Below are 27,601 nucleotides of genomic sequence, written 5' to 3'. Positions count from 1 at the left end.
GAGATAGTTACAAAATCAATGGCAGCAAGTTTATTAGTCTACAGTTGAATGCTTGGATCATTAACACTGCCTTTGGGGATCCTTTCTGCTGGACTGACAGCCTGGTTCAAATCCTTGGCCTCCAATACTAAAGGAAATGTCAAAGATACAGTGAAAGGGTGAAGCATTAATTTAGACTTGGCTTAGAATAGAACCATGTTGTGTGCAATTTGCATCTTTCCTCTCATCCTCTAATAACTAACTATGCTTCTCTTGCTTGTGAACCACCTAAAGGTTCTCTGGCACCTTCTGTCTTTGCTTTAGTGAGATGGAGTACTGAGTTCACAAAATGGGTCTGTTTTCAATGTTTTGGGGATGCCTGACTTGACATTTATCTCAATACCACACGCATTTGTGACGAATCATAATGAACCTGAACACTGTGTACATTATGATTTCATTAATTTTATTACTAGCTTGCAGCCCAACCCAGCGTTGCCCAGTCGTACAATACATTTAAACATGATATTTTAATCTATGTAGATTGCATATGTATTATTATAGAATCAATCCTTTATTGATTATTATATATTATGAGGAAAAATTTGCCCAGTGGACTAATTTGGAAAAAAAATTCATAATGTTAATGTTGTTCATCAAATTCCATCTGTGTTTATTTACAATATCACACCAGTTGGTATTTGGGCTTGACAATGATCCCTGTAAAAGCCACTCCTGATTAATGTTTAGTTTTAAAATATGTAAACGAAGAAATAATTTCCAGCGATTTTTAAATGGTACCTCTTCTTTTATCATAAATTGAACTCCTTAATAAGCAAAAATTAAAATAAAATGGTGACGTACACCCGGGCTTGGACAGGGGCTCATTCGGTCCGTGGTTGAATGCTCTACCAACAACCTATATCTCCAAATGACTATAATTCTGTTTTTTTCATTTAAGAAGAAATGATTTGTTTAGGTTTTATTATCTCCCTTGGCTGGTATAACGTAAAATATTTTCCTGTAAAAATTATTCTTTTTATCCATAAGAGAAAAGAGCTATTTTTAAGATATTTTTCGATTTTCGATACTTATCGGATGAATTTTTGTACATAACCTATCTAAGAACACTGCCGGACATATGAATTAGCTTTGTATGAAATTTGCAAAAGATAGGCTTAGCCATTTCGGAACATATGATGAAGAAACTCACACATGCACAAGCTGACTTTTATATAATACTAGCGGGGATACCCGGCGTTGCCTGGGTGTTTCGAGGTGTGTGTGTGCTCTTAAATCAAAAAGAAACAGGGGGGGGGGGATAAAATGTTTTCGTGGGTAGGTAGGATCGAACCCGAAACCCTGAGGTGAAGTTGGAAAATAAAATGTGAAAAAACATGACACGCTAACCGCTCTGCCAGCAAGAAAGAGTTACTGAAAGACGTTTGAATTTATTTAAGTAGGAAGAGAATTAACAGGTGCCCGCACTTAATGACTTAAAATAATGAGGTTGCAGTTAAGTTTCTGTCGGACAGTTTTTAATGGGGTCAAAATCTGGTTTGTTTTTTTTACCCAACTTTGGGGAAAACCAGCTCCCCTATTTATTAGGGGAGTGTCCAGATGAAAGCAATTGTCTGATATGACGGTGAAAAGCTGACATTGACCAAGCATTTACATTGCTTTCTGGAGGCTACCCGGCCGTGGGCCAAGGAACTGCTTATTCAAATCCAGTTTCGCTTTTTTATACTGAAAAGCGAAAGAAACACGCGGCGATCTAAAAAATCTGGAAAAAATAGCACGTGAAAGTCGGCCAAATTAAATACACATGCGATCCCCGTTCGTAACTCATAGATTTATATAGACTCATTTAGACAGCATATAAAAAGTTTTAAGAAGTGAGCCGACCGAGAAGCCCGGCAAAAAAAGCCTTTTGCGGACATACACAAAAAGTGAACATACATACACATTTTCGCTTTTATATATATAGACTAGCGGGGGGTACCTGGCGTGGTCCGGGTGTTTGTAGGTGTGCATTGTGGGAGAGCAGGGGTAATAAAAACAACCCATTTTTTTTTTTTTTTTAAAACGGGTGCTTGTAGGTGTAAAAGAAAGATAAAAAAGAGTTTTAGTAGGAAAGTAGGCTTGAACCCTGAACCTTTGACGTGGAGATGGAAACGAAATGGAAAAAAAACCCTGGACGTAGCCATCTCGGCCACGAGAGAAGAGGAATGAAAAACCTCTTAATCTAACGTTTATAAAATGAAATTAACAGATGCGAGAGCCTTAAGTTGCGTGATGTTTGACCTTAAAACATGACGCGGCTACAAGCCAGTTTTTGCTTGTTTAATACTGAAAAGCGAAAGATACACGGGACGCTCTAAAAATCTGGAAAAAATACCACATGAATGTCGGGCAAATTAAATAGACAGGCGACCCCCGTTCATAACTCATATATATTATCATTTAGACATGATATAAAAAGTTTTAAGAAGGAATTAGCCGACCGAAAAGTCCAGCGAAAAAAGCCTTTTACAGACATACATAAAAAGCGAACATACATACACACATTTTCGTTTTTATATATATATAGATTAAAAGTAGAGATTATTATAATTTGAAAAAGGTATGCATATTGCACTGGTAATCATGATTATTTTTCATTTTGTAAGCATTATGTTTCTCATATATCGAGTTATAATTTATGTTTTTCTTTTTAGGCTTATATGAAAATTTATCAAGGAGAAGAATTGCCGGAACCAAAATCAATGTTGCAGGTAAATCCTCTTCCTCCTCCTGCTCCGCCTTCTCATGAGCCATATGCCGCTCATTTGTCTTTCATCTTTCTTTGGACTATTGTCATCATGAATATTTACATTTCTACAGTGTTTCATCCAATATAAATTTAATCTTAATCAGGTGCTTTATTATACACTAGGATTTTTAGCTGGTTAAAAACTGGCAAAATGTTATAGCCTATTGACTTAGAATGAGTGCTTCATGCCAAATTGATAGTTGAATATGGTTAAAAAAAATTTGCATTAACTACTAATTGCTATTAATCCCTAACTGTGCATCAAACTAATACCATAATACTTAGTTCTCAGAAACCAGATCAATCTGGTAGTTTCCAAAAGAAAGTAGAATGGACAGACAAAAAAAATCTATAATATAAATCTCACCTGTCTCTTTAAATGTATGTATGTTTGTATGTCTGCCTATATACAGCATAATCACGTATGTATGTATGTTTGTATGTCTGCCTATGTACATCATAATCATGTATGTATATTTGTATGTCTGCTTATGTACGGCATAATCACGTTGAAACACCGGTTCTAGTCAGATCACCGAAGTTAAGCAATGTTGAGCCTGGCTAGTACCAGATGGGTGACCATTTGGGAATTCTAGGTGCTGTATGTGCTTTCCACTTATTTTGGCATTGTTTCCAGTCGTCCTAACCTCCACTTGCTACTGGTATTTAACAATGTCGACTCAGGAAAGGTGTGGTTGGAGATTGCGCAACTCTAGCCACAAAAATTTAATGCGCAGGCACTCTTACAGAGGGTATCTGTAGTCTGTCAAAACAAAAGGAAGCCTTTTTATGTCTGCCTAAAACTTTCAACAGAGGTGACACATTTTCACGACATTGGTATTGTTTTGAAGCTTGATCTTTCGGACGACAAATATAAAAAAATTGGCTAAAAACATTAATTCCTTCACTCTCAACTGGCCCTTTTCTACAGAGAGGGGTCGCTTTTTCCGCCGATATTTTCGAAAGTCATCCCCTATTTTCGATTGACTAGCCTTAATTTAAACCTTCAGCACTTCCGATTTGGCGATGGATGCAACGATAAAAGCGTCACATTTTTTTTTTATTTTTAAAAAAAAATTTTTATGTCCTTTTCCTCCTTCATGGTATGGGTTTGAGCCTGCCTGCCTACTACCTACCACTTTTTAAAAAAATGTTCTTCAACACACACCTCCGAACACCCGGGCAACATATAAATTTAAGCTATTTGTGTGAGTTTTATTTAAATTCTTTGATTCACATAAGCAATCTTGACATGCACAAATCAGCATACATTATATTTAAATGCTGGGGCAAGGGTGGGTGCTAAATGAACAATACAGCTAAAGAAGAGCACAAAAAGGGGAGTGTCTAAATGAATAGCAATTGTCTGATATGAGGGGTTTCCCCTATATTGATCAAAGCTGATTGCTTTCTGGATGTCCCTGGCAGAAAAGCCGGATAGTTACCTTTGCTTTCGATTCAGTTTCACTTTTATATGAAAAAGCCTAACAAACGCGCGAGAGGAAGGAATAACATGAATTTTATAAAAGTCAATCGAAATAAATGTAGATACGACATCACTTCGCAAATCATAGATATTATGATCTAGGAAGTATATAAAAAAAGTTCTAAAGAATAATAACCCCCTGAGAACCCCCGTGAAAAAAAAAGCCTTTGCTGGACATACAAAAACCAAAAAAACACGGCCGTTTTGTCTTTTATATAATAGACTAGCGGGGGTACCCGGCGTTGCCCAGGTGTTTGGAGATGTGTGTGTGTGCTGTTAAATAAAAAAAGAAACCGGCGGGAGGGGGTAAAAGTTGGTAGGATCGAACCCGAATCCAGGAGGCGAAGTTTGAAAATAAAATTGGCCAGCCAGAATGAGTTACTGAAAGATGTTTGAATTTATTTAAGTAAGAACCAAATTGTCAGGTGCGCGCACAGAAGTCGTCGAGCGTGACGATGACGACGACGGTCAATGACCAGGTTTGTTTGTTATAACCGAAGTAAAAAAAGAAAACAACAGTAAAACTTAAGTGGGGGGGGGGGGGCAAAAACATTGAGAAAAAAAACACAAAAAAAAAACTAACGTAAGACAAACGAACGATATTAAATGTAAAAATAAAAAAAAACAAAAAAAAACACAAAAACGAACACTTGAAAAATGGCTTAAATAAGCCTGTTTCAATATTAAAATTTTAAAAATCGGTGGGTACCCGGGTGTTTTTGGGTGTCGCTAAGAATAAGCGAAGTAAAAAAAAAAAAAAAAAAAAAACGAATGTTACGTGAAACATGGCTTAAATAACACTGGTTCAATATTTAAATTTAAAAAAATCGAAAGAAAAGACATCTCACACCACAATTCGAACCCAAAACATTTAGATAACGAACCAACGCGCTAACTAACTGAGCTAACCCGACGTACATGAAATTTAGTCAGTTCTTCAACTATTTAAAGTAAATCAGGTCATGACGTCCTCTGACGCATGCGTAGAACCGGTCGTCGTCACGAGAGGACCGTTTTTGCTTTTATATATATAGATTTCTGTTTACCCTTAAAATATACCTCCACTTCCAATGCAACTGCTTCATTAGAGCCAAACTTCTTTCTCTGAACAATTGATTTGAGGTCTGCAAGCAGCTAGTAGTCACTGAAGGTGAGATCTGGAGCATATAATGTGTTCAGAAGCAACTAAGTGTACAAGTCATATAGTTTTGTCATTGCTGCAATGAACTTGTAACACATCATATTGTCTTAATAAAAAAAAACACTTTTTTCTTTTACATTTTTAGATGTTTTTTTGGTCAATTTCTTCAAGCGCACTAATAATGATGATGGACTCTCTTGTCGATTTTGACATATGAGCTCTGCCACAACAATTAAGTTGCTTGGAAATCCACACAGATGATTTGTTTATAAAGTGGTGAAGACTTTGTGTAGAACCATCCACACTTTTTGGTATTACTGCTAACCTTTTTTGGTGCAGATGACTGCCATAGAACAGAGTTTACAGTAGACTGCAGGTTTTTCCATCAGAGTTTCCTTCTCCTAGATAAATATATATATATATTAGCATTTCAGCCCGGCGTTGCCCAGGGGTTTGGAGGTGTATGTTGAGCAAAAAAAAAAAAATCGGTCAATTTTTTTTAACTTTCACCCCTATTATGACCCCTTAACATTTATTGTTTTGGGCTCAAATCAAGTTATTAAGTTATATCCATGTCCAAGGAACCTATATCTAAAATTTAAAGTGTTTAGACCCAAAATTGGCGGAGGAGTTTGGTAGAGTTCTCAAAGGTCAAATCGTTGAACTTTGACTCCTTAACAGCCAAATTTCTGGCTGAAAACTGATCACAAAGATTTTCCCAAATCTCAGTTCCCTTTCTATCAAATTTTGAGTCTGTAGACTGAAAATTGACAGTTATTGCGTTGGAAAATGTACACAGACACGTTCACTTATATATATATACATATATATATATATATATATATGTATATATATATATATATATATATGTATAAAAGTGACTTTGTCTATGTGAAGAATCGTTGCTATTAAAATACTCTGTACATTTTTGATCTACAGACTTGTGGAACAGAATTGATTTGGTTTTTAGCCAGATAAAATTGCTGCTAAGGGGTCAAAATTGAAAAAAAAAATTGGCATTTGGTGGGGCGTAATTGTTAGTTCAGGCAGTAATGAATAAGGCTGGAGCGCTAAATGTTTTGGTTTCGATTCTAGTTGATGGTACCTGTTACGAGCTGGGAGAAGCTAAGTCAGGTGATCCCCCCCCCCCCGGTTAGAATCTTCAACTCTATAAGTTCATTTACCCTACACTGTCCATAACACAAAATAAAGAAATAAAAAAACAATGTGTCGAATGTCACGTCTTAACCTGAAATGACATGTTGTCTAAGATCTGTGAATAATCCTCATTTGACCTTGAATGATTCGGACACAAAGCAAAAATGATAAAACACGTTAATGATATATAACAGGGATTTTATTTAATATATATTTTGAAATTTAATGCAATGGGTTTGGGTGGGGTCAAACAAGCAAAGCGAGCAAATAAAAAAAAAAGAAGAAAAAAAATAAGATAAAAAATTATATGAATGTCATCATAGAAAGAGAGTTCTGAAAAAGATATGGAGGGAAATGGAATGGGAAGGGGGTTTATAAAGGGGTACTTATCTGTAGATAAACAAAATCAAATGGCCAGTCTTGAGTTTGCAAAAGTTTGTGGATGCAAACATATCGCCATAGTGCTATATCTATTTTTTTTTTTTTTCTCAGTTTCATCTGTGCTGTTCCCGTTTACATGAGAACTTCACACGCCGGATATCATCTTCATGTTGTTCCACATGGATAGCATTTTATACGAAGAATCCTTATGAGTTTTAGGGGATTTAAGTTTTAATTCTCTCATTTAATTCAACGTACATGGTATTTGTCAATTTTCTTTTTAACTGCCTCTGCATGGACGGTTGTGGCATTTATCTCCCAGTTGGATGGTAATAATTCTCCATCCTAGCATTGGGATGATGAAGTGATAATTTGCCCGTCTTGTCTGGTCAGTGCCTCAATCCAAAAAGAACGTTTTTGATTTCTCACTTGTCTAGCTGAAAACACTATCAATAATTTCCCCCACTCTTTATCCGTGCCTAAACCTAAACGTAGATTCCATGAACAAAGCTTTTTTCTTAGAACTGCACACCTGTGGAATTCTCTTCCATTTGCTTGCTTTCCGGCTGACTATAATATGGTCGTCTTTAAGTTCGTAAACAAGTTCTTGATGAGCCATTCCCGTTAAGTAATCCAATTTACTAAATTTCCACTACTAAAAATTACTACATCACTGTTCCATTGACCACTGTACACTTATTAACCCTTATCCTCGAGTGGCTTCTGGGCCTTGATAGGTGTTGCCTCTTTTGGGAGGGGGGAAAAAAAAAAACTGTTTGAACCACTTATACCTCATTCGATTCGCCTTTTATTCCTCCAAAAATGTATCTGTTCATATTTGACTTTTAATTGAAGTATCCTAGTGTTTACATCAATTTAAAAAAGTAACTTTAAATTGAGAAGGCAAAAAGAAAATCCGCAGCAACAAATGAGCTTAAAATATTCATCTTTCAGACAACAAAGCATCTCTGATTGCAATTGTTGTTCCAGGTTATACAACGTAATATTTAGTCCAAATGCCTCGACTCTCTGTTAGTGATTGTCAGGAGTTCATTAATCTCCACCTTATATGGTTTATTGAGAGATCGGCTGCAGATTGAAACGTGGTGAGTAAACGTTACAAATGGCTGCAAAAGCATCAAAACACCAATGGTGTTGGTGATGCCGCTAAATCTGGCGCCTGTAATAGATAGATTGGGCACAATTACTTGTCTGTAATGGATTGAGTTAAAATGACTTGTCTATAACAGTTAATCGAGTTATAATTACTCATCTGTAACAGATTTATGGATTTACAATTACTCATCTGTAACGGGTTGATCAAGTTCCAATTACTCGTCTGTAACGGATTGATATTGATATTACTCGTCTGTAACGGACTGATCACATTGCCATTATGCATGCGTAACGGACTGATCAAGTTGCGATTACTCATCCATAGCAGTGATCACATTGTGATTACTTGTTCATAATGGAGTGATCAGAAGAGTGTTTCATAAGATAGTCGGTCCTGGATATGACCTTAAACTATATCCAGTGGTGAGGCCCCAGCTTGCGGGCTTTGGGGAGTGTGGAGCAACCCTTTAATTGCCATTGCTCCCAGGTCCACTCTGACCCGGAGTGGTAGTACCTGTTAGGGTCCCAACTATGGGTTAAATAGAAACCGATGTGAAAACAGCAAATATATTCTATTAAAAAATTTTTTCTTCAAAATCTTTGGATTCGGCATTAAATAACCTACCTGAAAAGGGTTGATATGCAGTAAAACAAAAACAACCAACCATGAGATAGTCTTTTAGGGGAGTAGATGCAAATTTCATTGTTGAATGCTTTTTATTTGTCTTTAATATTTTTTTAATGTAAATATTTTTATCATTATTTTTTTTAAATGTATCATACTGTTTTTTGTTTCTTGCTTATTAATTATAACTTGTTTCATTTCAGGCTACTGCCGAGGCTAACAATTTAGCAGCCGTTTCCTCTGCACGCAATGAATACATTAAAGCAATGGAAGAAGTATGGTTGGCTTTATATCTTAAACTTACTTTCACCTTTAATTATAATAACCACAAAATTAAGTAAAATGTGATAATCAGTTTTTTTTGGTTTTTTTTTTTCATAAACTTGTGTTCGTTTGATTTATATTCTTTTAGAGATAAATGTAGGAATTAATTGCAGAAAAGGTTTACTTACAAATGATTTATTCGGTTAGATATTAGTATAAAAGTAATAATTTCAATACACTGACTGTTTTATAAGAATGTCTAAAATAACGGAGTTATTTTTTATTAAAACGGTTTCTTTCAAAATTTTGCTTTCTGTTTAACGAAAGTCTTGCTGCTGTTGTACTGAGGACAGGTCCCTTCTGGTTAATACTTATATGAGTTCCAATTTAATTTTTTTTAAAAAGTAGGCTTTACTTTGTAATGCTTTTTCAGAATGTTTTTTTTTTTATCAAGGTCGATAGGCCACTCAAGGATAAGGGTTAAAGAGTGTAGAGTAGTCAAAAGGACAATATAGTAATCGATAGTAATGGAAGTTCGGTAAATTTGTTAACTTAAGTGGAACGGCTCATCAGAAACTTGTTCATGTTGGACTTGAAGACAACCATATTATAGACAGCTGGAAAGCAGGAGAACGGAAGACAATTCCACAGGTGTGCAGTTCTAAGAAAGAAGCTTTGATCATGGAATCTATGTTTAGGTTTAGGTACAGATAAAGAGTGGGGAAAATTATTGATAGTGTTTTCAGCTAGTCTAGTGTTTCTTGTGAAAGTTTGGTGAGGGGGGACCATAGATTGAAGCTCAGTCAAACACTTTCCATGAAAATAACAATAAAGTAGAGACAAACTCGCAACATCTCTTCTGTGAGAAAGAGGTTGCAGCGAAGAGAAAAGGACATCTCCCACCAGGCCACGAAGTCTATTTTGAACCCTACCAAGGCAGGACAAGTCTTTTCTAGCAGCTCCTGCCCATATGTGGCAACAGTACTCCATCCTTGGACGTATCTGGCTCATATAGATTGAGAATTGCATCAGCAGTGAGATATCTACTGGATCGATAGAAGGATCCGACCATTTTCCAGCAGCCTTGGCAACAGATTTGATGTACGTATTCCATTTAAGATCAGGAGTAAAGGTCAAGCCAAGAAGCCTGTCAAAACTTGAGGCCTCCTCAAGACGAGAGCCATTCATTTTAATTGATGCCAGATGGGGATCAGAACGTTGATGATGTAAAGATAGAAGCTTGGTTTTAGATGCATTAAAAGTAACCAGCCACTCCTTTCCCCATTGTACAACATGATCAAGATCAGAGGAGAGAGAATCGGAGAGAACTTGGTCGTTTACTGTCTTAGATGAGCTACCATAGATGGTAGTGTCGTCAGCAAAAATGTCTACGAATGATGTAAGGATGTGATTTGGAGGATCATTAATGTAGATCAGGAAAAGAGTTGGGCCAAGGATGGACCCCTGAGGGACACCGGCATTAATACTGTGAGCTTCTGATTTTTGCCCATCAACTACTACTCTTATGAACCTATCAGAGAGAAATGATTTAATAATTAAGAAGACATTTCCAGCTATACCATAGCTAGAGATCTTGTGAAGTAAACCTTTATGCCATACCCTATCAAAGGCCTTTGATATGTTGAGAGCAATTGCCCTAGAAAGGTTGCCTCTGTCGAGAGATTCGCTAATCCTATGAGATATAACTGTAAGCATATCTGCTGTAGATCTAGCAGAACGGAAACCATATTGTGTGTCACTAAGAAGGTTATTTTTGCTGAGATGGTTGATTACTTCTCTATTTAACACAGATTCCAGCAACTTACTCATGACACACAAGAGACTTATTGACCTGTACTGAGAGGGGGGTGAGCGATCACCTGAATTCTTAAATACAGGGCATACTGATGAGATTTTCCAGGGTGATGGGAAGCAATTCTCCTTAAGACAACGTTTAAACAGTTTTGTAAGTATGGGTGCTAGTTCTGGTTGAAGTTTTTTGAGTACTATAATTGGAATACCGTCAGGGCCGGTTGCTTTACTGGAATCAAGGTTTTTGATTAGCTTGGCAACATCACATACAGATATTTGTATATCACATAGTGTGTTTTCTGATACAGGAGGAAATATTGGAGATTGGCGGCCTTGGTCGCAAAGGGTAGAATTGACTGCAAAGTTCTTGGCAAAGAGTTTGGCTTTATCTGATGCTGACGAGATTAACTCAGGTCCATTGATGATAGTTGGGATAGAGCACACGCTTCTGTTCAGGATTCTGTTTGCTATTTGCCAAAACTGGTGGGAACCAAGCCGCTGCTCAGCTACTTTGGACTTGACGGACTGAGCATACAACTCTCTTGCGTTCTTTATTACTTTCTTACAATGGTTGCTGGCAGTCCTGAAAGCGGCTTTAGTCTCAGTACATCTATTACGTTGGAAGCAGTGGAAAAAGTGATTTCTGTGCACAATAGCAGCAGCACATTCTGGAGAAAACCATGGCTGGCTGTTAGGTTTTTGCTGGAACTTTTTCGAGGGTATGAAATGGTCTATACCTACAATTAACCATTCTGTCGGGTTTGATATTATAGACGACACATCCTTTTGGTTTGGTTTTTAATACAATTATGTTATCAAAAGCTTATCAAGATAAGAAAAGCTCAACACTGTTAAGAGGAGCAAACAATAAAATCAGAATGAAAGATGAGGAATAAGTTATAACATTATTATATCATCAGAACAATAAGGAAAAGTTAAAGGGGAAGATTTAAGAAAAATGCCTCTTTAGGCCATGTCGTTTCCGAGCTAACTGCTTCTCATTAGAAGAGAAAAATCAGAATTATGCAACAGGCAAATATAGAAAATATACTGGCCCAATGACATTTAGAAAAGAAATTAGAATGAAGGACAATATGGTTAATAGTAACTCGTTGGTACAAAAAACAAGAGTAATTTATTTATTCCAAAAAAATTTTTTTTTACCTACGTATATACTACCCTTCCGATTTACCCATATTTGCTGTACTTACTTTTAATTACTATTTACCATATTATCCTATTCTTTCATTCTTATTAAAGCAAATCAGAAACTTTCATGAAGTACTTATGTATGCTTCACAAAAAGTACCACTTACAAAAATTTACGGAAATTAATCCAATAGTTTTGTTTTTAATTATAAAATTCTAGTTTTATCCACAACTAGAATTTTGCTGTCATTATTGCCTTCGTTAACTTCCCTTGATATACCTTTTCATAAAAATATATAAGAAAATGATAGACAAAAAAAAAAACAAAAAAACACTAATATTAATATGTAGTTCCCTTTTTTTTTCTTTTAAATTATTACAGGGTGGAACGATAAAATTGTCGCCCCAGAAAAGACAATATGATTCCATTTCCGTTTGATGAAAACTGGTTTTGTCTTTTTTGTTGCATCTACTAGTTGGTCAGTTGTGTACAAATCCTCAAGAGTGATAGGAACCTTCTATCATGTCTAAAAGTGACACAATGTTCAGTGAGCAAGATTGGAGATGCGCTGCTATACAACTCTTCCTCTCTACTGCTTCAAGTTATGACAATGGGACCATTGCCAGCATACTCAAAATGCAAATCTGAATGATCTGACACTTGAGGGCACAGCTCAATGATGTTTGCGACCACGATTATGGTTTTTGGTATGATTTCAAGTGAGGGCCACATCATGCCACCTCACATCTTCGAAGTCGGTTTGAAAGTCAACACTAAAGTGTACCTGGATGTGCTGAAGAGTGTGGTGATCTCCTGATGCAATTAGGTGGCTACTAGCAGACCCTAGGTGTGTCAGCAGGACTTTGTGCTGGCCCACAAGTCCAAAGAGACTCGGGCTTAGCTTCAGAAGGGGAGATACGACTTTGTACTCTTCTCTCACTTATCTCCCCTCTTTCCCCAACATGAACCTGCTTTGTTTGATCATATATTGAGAACATCACCAACATGACCTCCATAACACCAAAGCCAGTCTGACCGCTGCCAAGTATTTGCCGAGCTCCCGCTGGAACTTGTGGAAAAGGCATGCTCCCAGTTCGAGACCTAAATCTAGATGGTGATTGATGCTGAAAGCAGCTACATTGAATAGATGTCAGCTCTACTACATAATTAATTTACTTGAATTGACTTTTTTAATAAAAGGTTTAAAATAAAGCTGAAGTGTTGTTTTCTTTAGGGCAAAAAAATTTATCGTTCCACCTTGTATTCAGCGTCTACTGGATTATTTTCTATAAAATTTTGGTGTACACTAATAATCTTCCATAGAAAGTAAGTGCTTTGTAAAATTATCTAAATTTATTTATAAGTGCAATATTTCATATGCGTGTAAACATAGAGAAGCATTTAATTTCCTATTTCCTACTCCATGTTTTAGGTGACTTAGAATAATGGGCGACTCGAAATCTGCTAGAAGTGATGTAAAATAAAAACTTTGCATTGATATATAAATATCCTGCTTACTAAGCCAGACTTTTTGTTTTATTCACAAATAATTAGTCTTATTTTTTTAAATATTTTTTTTTACAAAAATAAATAATACTTAATTATTATTATTTTTTTTTTTTTTTTTTGCATAAAAAATGTTATGGTTTGATTATTTTAATTTGTTCTTACTCTTCTATATTACTTTATGAATTATTTTATTTCATTTTTTTTTATGAAATAAATGTTTACACTGTTTGGAATTTGCTTTTAGTATTTAAAAAAATATATTACTTTATAAAATATTTATTGATTTTTTTTTTTTTTTTTTTTTTGAAAAATAGAATAAAATATTTTTGTATTAATGCTTTTTTTAAAGTGAAATAAATGTTTGCACTGTTTTAAATTTCATTTTTTAGTATTAAAAATATATTACTTTACATTTTTTAGTATTAAAAAATATATTACTTTACATTTTTTAGTATTAAAAAATATATTACTTTACATTTTTTAGTATTAAAAAAATATATTACTTTACATTTTTTAGTATTAAAAAAATATATTACTTTACATTTTTTAGTATTAAAAAAATATATTACCTTACATTTTTTAGTATTAAAAAAATATATTACTTTACATTTTTTAGTATTAAAAAAATATATTACTTTACATTTTTTAGTATTAAAAAAATATATTACTTTACATTTTTTAGTATTAAAAAAATATATTACTTTACATTTTTTAGTATTAAAAAAATATATTACTTTACATTTTTTAGTATTAAAAAAATATATTACTTTACATTTTTTAGTATTAAAAAAATATATTACTTTACATTTTTTAGTATTAAAAAATATATTACTTTACATTTTTTAGTATTAAAAAAATATATTACTTTACATTTTTTAGTATTAAAAAAATATATTACTTTACATTTTTTAGTATTAAAAAAATATATTACTTTACATTTTTTAGTATTAAAAAAATATATTACTTTACATTTTTTAGTATTAAAAAATATATTACTTTACATTTTTTAGTATTAAAAAATATATTACTTTACATTTTTTAGTATTAAAAAAATATATTACTTTACATTTTTTAGTATTAAAAAATATATTACTTTACATTTTTTAGTATTAAAAAAATATATTACTTTACATTTTTTAGTATTAAAAAAATATATTACTTTATGAAATATTTATTGATTTATTTTGTTTTTTAGAAAAATAAAATTAAATTCTTTTTGTATTTTTTTATTATTAAAACGTTTTTCGAAATAAAAAAAATCTAACAAAATATTTACAGATTTCATGTAAAATGTCAAAGTAATTGATTTTTTTAAACTCTGCAACTCCAAAACAATGAAATAATAAAATTTTATTTATTTATGCAAAAAAATAATCAAGTATTACTTATTTTTGTAAACGATCTTTTTGAAAATTAAGATTACGTATTTTTAACTAAAACAGGAACATGTTTATATCAATGCAAAGTTTTTTTTTTTTTTTTTATCTAACACTGCTTTCATCAGATTTAGAGTTGCTGATTATTCTGGATCACCCATGTCTTATCTTAATTATTTATATTAATATTTGTTATGTTCTTATAGTAGTTTTTATGCTAATGTCTTTGCCAATAATATTACTAAAAAGAAAGTGATATAATCCACAAAAACATTACCATTAAAAAAGAAAAAAAGCAGTCACAATGAATAACATAGTAGTGGAGAGAACTTGAATGCCTATTGGAGAGAACTTGAATGCCTGCTCCACACTATTCTTGAGTATCTAGAGTCTCATTGTGCAGGGGTTTGTTAGGTCAGCCTGGCATAAGGACATTCTCTACAAGTAAGCTCTGACTGAATATTCAAAATTACATTGTATTTGTTGCCCAAATAAGATCATCAGTCTGGCTAGCCCACATTGGCTTTTATGAGGAACTAGCAGGGGTACCCGGCGTTGCCCGGGTGTTTGTAGGTGTGTGTGGTGCTAAATAAAAAAGAAACTGGGGGGGGGGGTAGGATGGAACCCGAAGCCCTGAGGCGAAGTTTGAAAATAAAATCGGGCAGCCAGAATATGTTAGTGAAAGATGTTTGAAAGTCGTCGAGCGTTACGATGACGATGTAAGCATTGTTATAAGCGAAGTAAGAAAAAAAAAACGTTTTAATTAAGGGGGGGGGTCAAAACATAAAAAAAAACACAAAAAAATCTAACGTAAGGCAAACGAACGATGAAAACAGAAAAACGAACATGTGAAAAATGGCTTAAATAAGCCTGTTTCGATATTAAAATTTTAAAAATCGGTGGATACCCGGGTGTTTTGGGGTGTCACTAAGAATAAGCGAAGTAAAAAAAAAAACAGGAAAATGAACGTTACGTGAAAAATGGCTTGAATAACACAGGGTTCAATATTTAAATTTAAAAAATCGAAAAGAAAAAAAAACATCTCCCACCACGATTCGAACCCAAAACGTTTAGATAATGAACAAACGCGCTAATCAACTGCGCTAAAGTGATGTAGATGAAATGTGTTCGGTTTTTCAACTATTTAAAGTAAATAAGGTCATTTGACGCATGCGTAGAATCAGTAATCGTTACGAGGAACCTGTTTTAGTTTCATTTTACTTCAAAGTTCTCAGAAATCAAGGGGCCCCTTTTCCTGGTCTAACACTTCATCTCTATACGAGACGCATAGATATTTGAATATTCCATTAAAATTCTCTTTTACCTTTCAAACGTTGAGTTCGTAAAAAACTTGAGAACATAATTTTCCTCTCCTCTCCCTAATTGACCTATATAAAAGATACACTATAGCATATTAAAATATGCTATACTATCTTTCTTGTGATCTCTTAGTCTTACTGGATTTCAGGATGAGAATTTATCTTGTCTGGTGGAGTATCCAGCTCCATGCTATGACTTAAGGAAACATGGCTTGGAGAGGTGCATCGTTTCCTACTAAAAGCCAATGTGAGTTAACAATATTGAGATTTTATTTGGACCACAAATACTTTGTGAATTTAAATGTTTAGTCAGGGTTTACTCATAGCGAAAAGTATTCCGATGGCAGGTTGTTCTGACAAACCCCTTTACAAAGAGACCTTGGACACTCGAGGATAGTGTCTAGTAGGCATTCAACTTCTCTTTTGCTGATTACAAATAAGTTTTGTTGGCAATAAAAAGTATTGTAGATATTATCTCCATTTATTTGTTCTTCTCCTCTTTCACCATTCAGGTCCTTACTTCATTATGAAGAGCTTTATTAAATACATATACTTATTTACCAGCAATGCTTCAATCAAATTACCCATACCCCTTTTATACATATTGCTATTGGTGAGAATAATAGTCCAAAGAAGCACAATATAGTAACTCCTTATCACAAAAAAAAAAAAAATAAATTTATGATTTTTTTCTTTCTTTTTTTTCTTCCTCATTATCAGGCTGTTGGCGGCAATCGACCCTATGTGCATCCAGATCGGCTCAAATCCGAACACGATAAGAACAAAAAGAAAGCCATGAACGAATTTCGTCATGCCCGTAAAATGGGCGGTCCGGAATTCAGCAGTAGTTACGAACAAAAACTGATTGCAGAGCTAGAGGAAGCATACGAGAACTTGTGTAAACACAATAAAACCAAAAACTTTTTCAGTACGGCTCGTACCCCGATCGTGCTTGTCATAATGTGCGTCCTCAGTTACTTGTTAGCAGGTATATTTGCGTTACTCGGACTCTCGCCTGTCGTCTTCTTATTCAACACGTTTATGTGGCTCATGTTGATTCTCGTCATCACCATCGTCTACGTTCGTTACAGCGGTGTGCTAATTAATATCGGGCACCAAATTGATAAATTTGCTAATTTCATTTGGGAATGGGTAAGTAACAAGAACATTTATTTATTCTATCAATATTTCTGGTGCTTCTACAGTATATGGCACAGGTGAAAATCGCAGTTCCAAGTAAAAACTTTTTTTTTTTTATGAGATCACCACTTATCAAGATATAAAGACCACGAGAGCAGGGGCACACACACATTTATTTTATTTTTTTTTTCAGTATGAGAGCTACATAAGACATGAATAAGTCTAAATGATCTACCACCTACTAAAAATTCAAATTACATTATTTATAAATATATTGTGAATTATTTTTATAGTTAGAGTATACACAAGTGTATGTTGCATTATTGTGTCAACCTATATGGCATAGTACAGCTATTTGCATTTTTTGTCATTATCTTACTCTGATGACTTGCACCAGATGGAATCAGTCAGGGATGCAGACAGTAGCTGTTAATAGCCAGCCTCAAGCAGACTTATAGATGCTCATCAGTAGAGCAGTATTCGGACTTTATGATCTTTATGTTTGAGGTTGTGTTTGATGCACTCCACTTGGTATGTGTCCTTTTTATACTGTTCCCCATCTGACAGTGACTGCTCTGCTGTTGGTGCCATATCCAACAGCATTGATAATGCATTATAACTTCATCTGTCAAGCTCTTTGTTTTTATGACTAGTAACTTTAATGCTCATCATTCGGACTGGCTTTCTCACTCTATTCACACAAATCTAGTTGATGAAATCTGTCTTAACTTTTCTCTGTCTCATGACTTGTCCCAAATTATCACCTTCTCTATATGCTTTCCTAATAATGATCTTCATCAACCATCTTGAACTTTTTCTCATTTCTATTCCTGAATCATGTTTTATTTCCTCTTCTCCTCCATTGTGTCCTTCTGATCATGTTGATGTTAATTTTTCTGTTATGTGTTCAATTGGTTGTCCCTTTCATGAAAGCTGATTGAGATGGACTTCAGTTTCTTATGTGATCTTCCAGCAAATCCTATTTTTGATGTGTCTCTGAATGCTGCTGCTAACGAGGTTACTGACTGGCTTCTTGTTGGAATTGACACCTGTATTCCTTATCGTCAGTTTCAAACCAAACTTCACTCTCCTTTTGTCTGTTTGTGCTTCTACCATTGTCCATCGTAATCTTTACTTCAATTCGTATCATCACAATGATTCTGAGACTTGTAGACAATCCTACAGAAGAGCTAGCAATACCTGCAAGAGAGCAATTTCTGGGGCTAAGTCTACCTATTCTCAAAGCATTCATGACTCTATTCCTCCTCTTTTTAATGGTCTCCACATCATTTCATCTTCTAAGGATAAGGCTGATCTCTTTGCTCTTCTTTTTACTGAAAATTCTTCTCAATGATTCTGGTACTGTTCTTCTGGATTTTTTTCAAAAACTGATCAGTCTCTTGATTCTGTAACTGTCCAAAGACAGTTGCTAGAATTCTTGTGGTCTTCATCAGGCTTAGTCTTCTGGTCCTGATTTGATTCCTGTTGTCCTGAACCATTGTTCTCTGAACTTTCTTCTATTCTCTCAAAATTATTCAATCTCTGTTTGTATCAGTCCTGTTTCCCTTGTTGGAAGGATCTATCTTTAAAAATGCTGGTGATTAGTCTGACCCAACTAAGTATCATCCTGTTAGTTTTCTCTCTGTTATGAAGAAAGGTTTTGAGAGGTTGGTCAATGACAAGCTTGTTCATTTTTTGGAAAGTCTGGGCCTCTTTAGTAATGTTCAGTATGGCTTTTGTGATTTTCTTGTTGTAACTGAATGAATCTGTCAGTTTATAGATAATTCAGTAAAGGGTAGGGTTATTTTGATTGACATTTCAAAGGGATTCAACTAGTGATGGGACGATTCCAATATTTTTTCTGAATCCGATACACTTACGGATTCCACGCTAAATTCCGGATTCTGATACGATTACCAATTCCGATTCTTTATAAATCTCTAATTATTTAACTATAAGATTGTTATTTTCCCCGATTTTCGTGAAAACACATGTTAAATATGCAGATATTTTCCTAAACGTGAAAATACGCTTGTGGAGGATGATTTAGCGATTTTAGCTTTACTTGTATTTTAAAATCAATAAATATTTATTATTTTATAATTATTTCCAGCAATTGAAGATTTTACTTAAAACAAAATCAAATAAAAAAGGCAAAAGAATCGTTTTGGCATTGAAAAATAAGCATCAATTTTTCCGATACCGATTCCAATACCCCCCCAAATCTTCAGATTTTTCTGATTCCTGGTTCTAATTAATCATCCCAGCACTAGATCCAACAGAATGTGACAGCCTGATCTTCTATATAAACATTAAAATTATGGTAGAGTTCTTAACATTAAGTGTTTTCTTTCTATTCAAAGCTTGCAAGTAATTCTTTATGATGTCTCTTCATTTTCTTTTCTTATCAAATCCAATGTTCCTCAGAGCTCTATTCTAGGTTCAACACTGTTTCTTCTTTATACGAATGACCTTCTAGAGAATATTATTCAGAAAAACTACCATTTATGCTGATGACACCACATTCTATTCTGATATTGCTTCTCGTCCATCTTTCTCACATCAGTTTAAATATGTAGTTGATCTACAAGTTGATCTGGTTCAGTTATGGATTGGGGTAAGAAATGGCTTGTTTTGTTTAATCCTGTTAAAACTGGGCTATTGTCCTTCAATTGCAGGCATGTCCCTTTTCCTTCCTGAGATTCTTATGAATGGTTCTATTCTCAATAAAAAATCAATCCTAAAATTTCTTGGTCCTTATTTTTCATCAAATTCTTTCTTGGAGTTCATATATTAAATTCATTACTCTTTCTGATTCTCATAAAATCAGTTTCCTCTATCGCTCTAAACACTTTCTCACACCGAAGACTATTTTTTATCTCTACAAATGTACTATCAGACCATGTATGAAGAACTATTTTCATATATTGGCTGGTGAATCTCTGTCCTATTTTTTTTTTTTTATTATTATTGCATTTTCACCTCAAACAAGGCACAGTATCACTTTGATGTAGGGCTACTATCTGGGACATAATTTTAAGGGATACTATGTACGGAGTTGAGCAGCAAGACGTTTGCTTACATTACACTTGAACTTCTGCAGATCAGTACAGTCAGGGAAGCAGGGACCCGGAAAGAAATTCCAAAGTCTAGCAGTCTTAGGGAAGAAACTATTAGAGTAGAAGGCTTTCTTACATCTAGGGATTTCTACTGTGTAGGGGTGGGATTTTGCTGCTTGTCAGGTTTGTTGGGGATATTTATGTCAAGGAGAGACAATGGCTTGTAGTTTTTCAGAGCACCTACTATTAAAATATTTGTAAAACAGGCAGAGGGATGCAACATTTTATCGATGGGACAGTGGCTGAAGCCTAGCTAATGGTGCAGAGGAAGATACTAGTAGTAGATGCACCAGCCCAAATGTGGCAACAATACTCCATACATGGGCGAATAGTGGCTTTGTAGAGGTACAGAATGCTTTCAGGTATAAGTAACTTTCTAGCATGACAGCAGCCTTGGCAATACCTTCAATGTATCTGTTCCACCTCATGTTTCCCGTGAATGTTAGGCCGAAGAATTTGAATGAGGTACTTTTAGGTAATGTATCATTAGCCATGGCTATTAGTGGTTGTGCAAGTGTCTTGTAGCTATTAAAAGAAAGGAGCTTAGTCTTGGCAGCATTGAATGGGACCATCCATTTTTGTCCTCATTCCACTACAGACTGGAGTTCTTCCTCTAGTGTTTCCACGATTGCCTTAGGTGTTCTTGATAAAGTGCAAAAGCATATCTGTAATTTGATCGACCCCACCCCCACCCAACCCTTTTTTCTTCACTACAACCTCTCTTACACTTGCTAGTCTCACTCTTTTCTACAAATACTATTATGGCATGTGTTTCCCTGATTTGTCTGATCTATTTTCCCTGCTTCCTTTGTTCTAGCTAGTTTGACTCGTTGGTCTAGTGGTCTCCATCAATTTGCTGTTTTGATACCTCTTTGTAATACAGCTTCCTATTCCAGTAGCTTCTTTCCAAAAACTGCAAGGTTTGAGGAACTCTCTTCCTGCTCACTGTTTTCCTTTTTACCTACAGCCTCTGTCTTTTCAGGACTAAGGTCAGTAATCTCCTGTCTTTATCTTTATGATAATCATCTTTCCTTCTTGTTTGCTCCTTACATTAAGTGGCTTCATGCCTTGTCTCAAGCGATTTCCATAAAAAAAAAAAAAAACAACTAATGCTACACCCTTTCTTTATTTCTCCACCCTATCAAGGCCCAGGACCATACCACAACTTTTCCTGTTTATTTATTTGGAACTGCGATTTTAATCTGTGTTTCTATCTGTATTTTTCTATTATAGAAATTATTGGAATTTCACTTGAGTTTATGTTTAATCACCTTAATTTTATGTAAATTCAGTTTACAGTATGGGCAGCTTTTAATAGTTCTCATCTGCTAAAGGCTGTTGGGACTGTATTCCTCCTATTAATGTGTCCTTTCTATGTCAGATGTGTTACACATTGGCCATAGTGGCACAAAGTGATTTTCTCCCTTAAATTCTTTCATTCATTACATCAGTTTTGATGCCCTATTGCTTGAGATTATTTTTTGGTTATTGTCCAGAATTTCCCTTATATTAAAAAGCAACAACAAAAAAAAAAAAATCTGTATGATGTGCGTAGCCATGACAAAACGAAAATATCATATTCCAAAAAATCACATAAATTGATCAAGTAGTTTTATTTTTATAAAGATCATTTTAAATGGTTAATGGGAATTCGTAGGCATTACAACATAAATTTAATAAGCATGAATTTTTTGTTGAGTCATCATCCTTCGTTTCTTCAGACGTTTTTCAAAACGGCAGGCAAAGTGGTAACTCCTCCAATAAAATTTAATTTTCTTATTTAAAAGTAAAACTACTTGATCAATTTATATGATTTTTGGGACATGATATTTTCGTCTCGTCATGACGTCATACAAATTTCTTTTCCTTTTTTTTTTTTTTTTTTTGTTCATATAGGGGGTATTTTGGACAAGAACCTTTTTTTTTTTAAATTTCCGAGCCAGATTTTTTGTTCACTATTTTTGCATAAATACTGTTATCCAGTGCTTGTTTACATCGTTGATCTTTGAAACCAACGCATTTCAGGTGAAAACATTACTACATATTTACGTGTCATGTCGAAATTAGTATAAATTCCAAAAGTTACAAAAGGTTATCCAGTGGAAAAATAATAAAAATAAAATTTATAGAATTATCGAGTTTTTTCGCGTGGAAGAGTTGTGCAACCAATTCAGTATGACAAACAAGAGACTAGACTTAAATTGACAAATTATGGGTCCACCATTTTTAAGCCAATGCATTTTAGAATGTACTTGTGAATGATTTTTCTTTGTAAAATAAATCTAGCACAACTTCTATTGGATTATTTTTGGTAATTTTTTTGAATTTATACTGATTTCACCATGATACATAAGTACATAATGTTTTCACCTGAAATGTGTGTGTTTAAAAAATCACCAGTCTATACAAGCACCCTATATATATATATATATATATATATATATATATATATTTTTTTTTTTTTTTCTTTCTTGCAATTATTTTTGTATTGATTCATTTTCCATAATTTTGGGAATTTAAATTATGATAATGTTGCCATTAAAGTGCATAACGTTTTCACCTGAAATGTGTTGCATTAAAAAGATCAACGTAAATAAGCACCCCTTATCATTTTGTGACGATTTGATAGACAATGTTTACCTTTCTTTCAGCTTATGGAACGTGTATTTGCATTGATGCTTCAACGCTATGCGGTTCAAATACTTGGAATAGAAAAATTAAAAGAAAACTGAAACAAGAACGACTGGAAAGGAGAAAAAAATTTTTTACACAAATATCAGAAATTTCAAGAAACAATAAGAAAGTTGAGTTCTTTTTTAGAATACAACTAAATTAAAATTAAAAACAAAAATACACACAAATCTTTATGACGTATGTATCCGTCACAGAACAAAGATATCATATTCCAAAAATCACGTAAATTGATCAAGTAGTTTTTGTTTTTGTTTTTTTCTTTTAAGAAAATTAAAATTTTATGATAAGCAAGCCGGGAGCCACCATATTGTTTTAGAATCTGTTAAAAGTCAAGGGCGACAACTCAGGTTCGACTACTGAGATTTTGTTTGTATTCAAAGTAATTGCCAAAAATCATAAATTTTTATTTTCTTAGAAAAAACTACTATTTTACATGATTTTTGAAATATGACATCTTTGTTCCATGACAGGTACATACATTATAAAGATTTATATGTATTTTTTTTTTTTTTTTTATTTTGTTTAATTTCTTTTTAATTAAGTTGAATTCTAAATTAAGAACTTCAAGTTAAATTTCAAAAAGGAATATGACGATAATAAACAGTCAACAAAATGAACTTCAATGTATTTTTGTTGTTGTTGTTGTTGTTGTTGTTGTTAAGAAAAAAATGAAAACAAAACTGGATATTTGATTCTATTCTCCAATCGTTGGTTCATATTTTGATAAATTGTAATCAATGGAGTTTCAACTGAACATTCAATTGAACATGTTTAACATTTTTGGAGTTTTTGAAAGGAAATGTGCACAAAATATTTCCAGGAACCACCTATATATCCTTTTTTACTGCACATTATGCTACCACGGTTATTTTTATGTTATAATTAACAAGATTAATATGTTTTTTTGTATTGTTCTTCCAGAATAGCAGCAAAGATGTTCATTATTTTTTCAGTTTTATTAACAGTTAAATAATTTAAATATTTAAATGATTTTAACTTAAATTATTTTATCTACTAAATAAATTATTTTATTAATTAAATCAAATTATTTTATTCAGTAAATAAATTCAATTATTTTATTTATTAAATTACATTATTAACTAAATAAATTAAATTACATTAACTAAATTAAATTATTGCAATTAATAAAATAAGATTAACATAAATTGTTTTATTAATTAAATAAACTAATTATAATTTTATTCACTAAATAGATTATCTTGTTCATAAAATCATATTATTCTGTTTGATAAATTAATTTTATTCACTAAAATTTTGGAAAAGATGTATTTTAACAAAATGATTTTCGTTCCTTTTTATTTGATTGACATTCATTAGAGGATTATCATCAACATCTAAATGACAAAACTATTAAAAAAATAATGGAAATAATTGTCTTTGATGAATGTTATTCGAACAAAAAATTTTCAGGTAACATTTTTACTTACATGGATTATGTTGTTAGCTATTCTTCTTTATCCATTAACATAGATAATTTATTCATTTACTTATTAGAGGGGCATTTTAAGGTGCATTTTTTATAGTTTGCTTGCAAAAACGTCAACACCCGTTTTTTAAATGAGTAAAAAATATTCATACTTTGAATATAAGTAATGTAACTCAAACTATAAAACTGCACATTTTTTTTAATAAAAAATTGTGAAGAATATTCACTAATATTTGGATCTGATAATTTTTTTCAAAGAAATAATGAGCCGAACTATTTCTTATGAATTTGTTTTGTTTTTTAAATGTCAGCTGAAAATTAAATAATTTAATTTTTTTTTTAAATTACAATTTGTCTCTTTTTTTTTTTTTAATTATAATTTATCTTTTTTTTTTTTTTTTTCCTAAAATTTGTACGCATATAACAATAATTGCTTTGACTTTTCAGAACACTTTACAGCAATTTCATGATATATCCATTCATCAGAAATATTTAATTCCTTAAAGATGTTATTTAAATGAGAAATTCAAATCGACAAAAAAAAAAAAAAGATTCTAAAAACTGAACATAATTTTCTTCAAATGTATGTAAGTAATATGAACTTATAGTTTTTTGGGGGTTTTTTACAATAAATATTGATTTTGTAATTCAAATCTTGATTTAAAGATCATTGCATAACATATTATATAAAACAAGCGTAATCAAACGCAACTTCATTTATATAAGGTTCGGGCAACGCCAAGTACCTCTGCTAATTAATAATTAGTAGTTATATATAAAATTGGGAGATAAACGAAATTAATAAATTGATGTAAGTTCATTTACCTATGTTAAAAGAAAACCCAAGACAATAACAACCTGGGATCGTGGACAATCAATCATATATAAACAATCTTATATTGAGTTATTAATTTCACTTACCTCCCATCTACTCTACTTTAGCTCTAGACCAGGGTTTCCCAATCTTTTTCAACAAACACCCCCCCCCCGGTCCTCTAGAACACTCGGATACCTACTACCACTGCTCCTTTCTACATGCATTTTTACTTAAGGATGTTAGTAGTACATAATTCAAGTGAAAATAAACAATTGATTATTCATATAGTTTCAGACTTGTTGAAAATGTGAATTAGAAATCAATTGGATTCAGGAAACACTTAAAATGTTTTATCAACATTAATTTTTAAATTTCTTTTTCCAATCAATTTCCACATGAAGTGTGAATCTCAAAGAGAATTTATTTGAGAAACATCTAATAATGTTACTAGAAGCTCTGTCTTTCACTCTATTCCCCCCCCCATCCCCTTCTGAAGTTTCATAATGCCCCTCTTCCCTGGTGGGCAGTACGGACCTTGTTGGGAAACCCTGCTCTAGTTGATCTAATCCCCCTTCTATTAAGCTGATTACGTATCTGCAGTGCCCTGTGCAACTATATGCTTTACTTTAATAAAGTTAGCTGTATTATTTATCCTTTTTTGTTCTCATGTTCTGGCTACAGACCATTATTTTCTTTTATTTATATATATAAACTAGCAGTTCAGCCCGGCTTTGCTTGGACCCTATGTACTGTTCATAACTTTATGTACATATGTATATATTAAAAAGAGTGCATATGTACGGTAATGCCTTTCTATATAATAGACTTTCTTTACTACTATAGAGAAAAGTTAGAAGAGACCGCAGAGGTCAATTTTTTTTTTAACTTTGACCCCTTAGCATTTATTGTTTTGGGCTCAAATCAAATTATAAAGTTTGATCCATGTCCAAAGAACTTATATCTAAAATTTCAAGTGTTTAGGTCAAATCGTTGAATTTTGACCCCTTAACAGCCAAATTTCTGGCTGAAAACCGATCAAAACGATTGTCCCAAATCTCGAGTCTGTAGACCGAAAATTGATAGTTATTGTGTAGGGAAATGTACACAGGCAGACAGACACACACACAGATAATTTCACATATATATATATATATATATATATATATATATATATATAATCATTGTATCAGGCAAGTTGGTTGGACCAAATTGACTCTCTCTCTCTCTCTCTCTCTCTCTCTCTCTCTCTCTCTCTCTCTCTCTCTCTCTCTCTTCCACGACCTCAGGAAAATCTTCAAGTTGTAAGCCAATGTCTTCTGTTAACAATTTTGTGTATGCCTTGACAGGTCTTCCTACTTTAGTGGTCCTATGTTTAGGATCCTAGAGTACCACATCACTGACGACCTCATCTTTTCTTCTCTAGCAATGTCCGGCATATTGTGTTTTTCTTTCTCTTATTACTGAAGAGATTCTGGGCAACCAGCCATACAGACAGTTAATGTTTGGGCATGTTTTCCAGTTTAACATTGCCTGAAGCATTCTAGTGTACGTTCCATATAACTTACTTCCAAGTTTTTTGACTGAGTACCATAAAGCAGCACAGTCTCCACTATGGCTCTAAAAAAGCTTTCCTTGATCTGTTTCGATAGGGCAGATTTCCATGTAACTTTCAGCCAATTAAGTGTACTCTAAGCCCTGGCTATTTTGACACAGACATCTTTTTGTGTAGATGCGATGTGACTGTTGAGATATTCAAAGTCATCCACTTTTTGAGTAGTGTTCTTAATAGTGTTTCAATTGGACCGGTTTGGTGGAAGGACATATATTCTGTTTTAGTTTCATTTGTATGCAGTCCAATCATAACAGCTGACTCTTTAAGGATACGTTGCAACTTTTGTGCATTAGCATTGTCATCAGCTAACAGAGCAAGATCATCAGTGTAATTTACATCGGATATGACCTAACATTGGTAATCTTCTTGCTGGAGACAATATATATATATATATATATATATATATATATATATATATATATATATATATATATATATATATGTGTGTGAGAGAGAGAAATAAATAAATAATGGTCTTATATATTAGCTTATGAATCAAATTGAATTTTTAGCTATTTTATTATAAATATTTTAGAAATAGTATCTTCTGGGTTCCATTAAGCCTTTTTGCTTCTAATCTAGAATCTAAATACAAAATCTTGGAAATATGTCTCCAATCTTTTTGAAATCCCATATGGCGATGT

At 33.3% G+C, this 27,601-nt stretch overlaps 1 protein-coding gene and 1 pseudogene across 2 annotated transcripts in view; both read left to right on the top strand.

Moving 5' to 3' along the window:
• LOC145268278 (atlastin-2-like) overlaps positions 1-23,734 on the top strand; it is a 200,571-nt gene extending 176,837 nt beyond the window's left edge. For both annotated transcript variants that reach the window (XM_080123670.1, XM_080123669.1), the window contains exons 10-13: positions 2,697-2,753; positions 8,902-8,973; positions 16,849-17,280; positions 23,039-23,734. In XM_080123670.1, the coding sequence (XP_079979796.1) occupies positions 2,697-2,753; positions 8,902-8,973; positions 16,849-17,280; positions 23,039-23,119 (642 nt within the window). In that variant the 3' untranslated portion in view covers positions 23,120-23,734. The remainder of the gene's footprint in view (positions 1-2,696; positions 2,754-8,901; positions 8,974-16,848; positions 17,281-23,038) is intronic.
• On the top strand, positions 3,283-3,399 carry LOC145268453 (5S ribosomal RNA; annotated as a pseudogene).
• Positions 23,735-27,601: the final 3,867 nt, after the last annotated feature.

This window comes from Euprymna scolopes, chromosome 43 (assembly GCF_053919585.1).
Source record: "Euprymna scolopes isolate OS-2025 chromosome 43, ASM5391958v1, whole genome shotgun sequence".
NCBI classification, from domain to species: Eukaryota; Metazoa; Mollusca; class Cephalopoda; order Sepiida; family Sepiolidae; genus Euprymna; species Euprymna scolopes.
The sequence above is the reverse complement of the archived record's forward strand: the minus strand, read 5'-3'. Positions and strand labels throughout refer to the sequence as shown.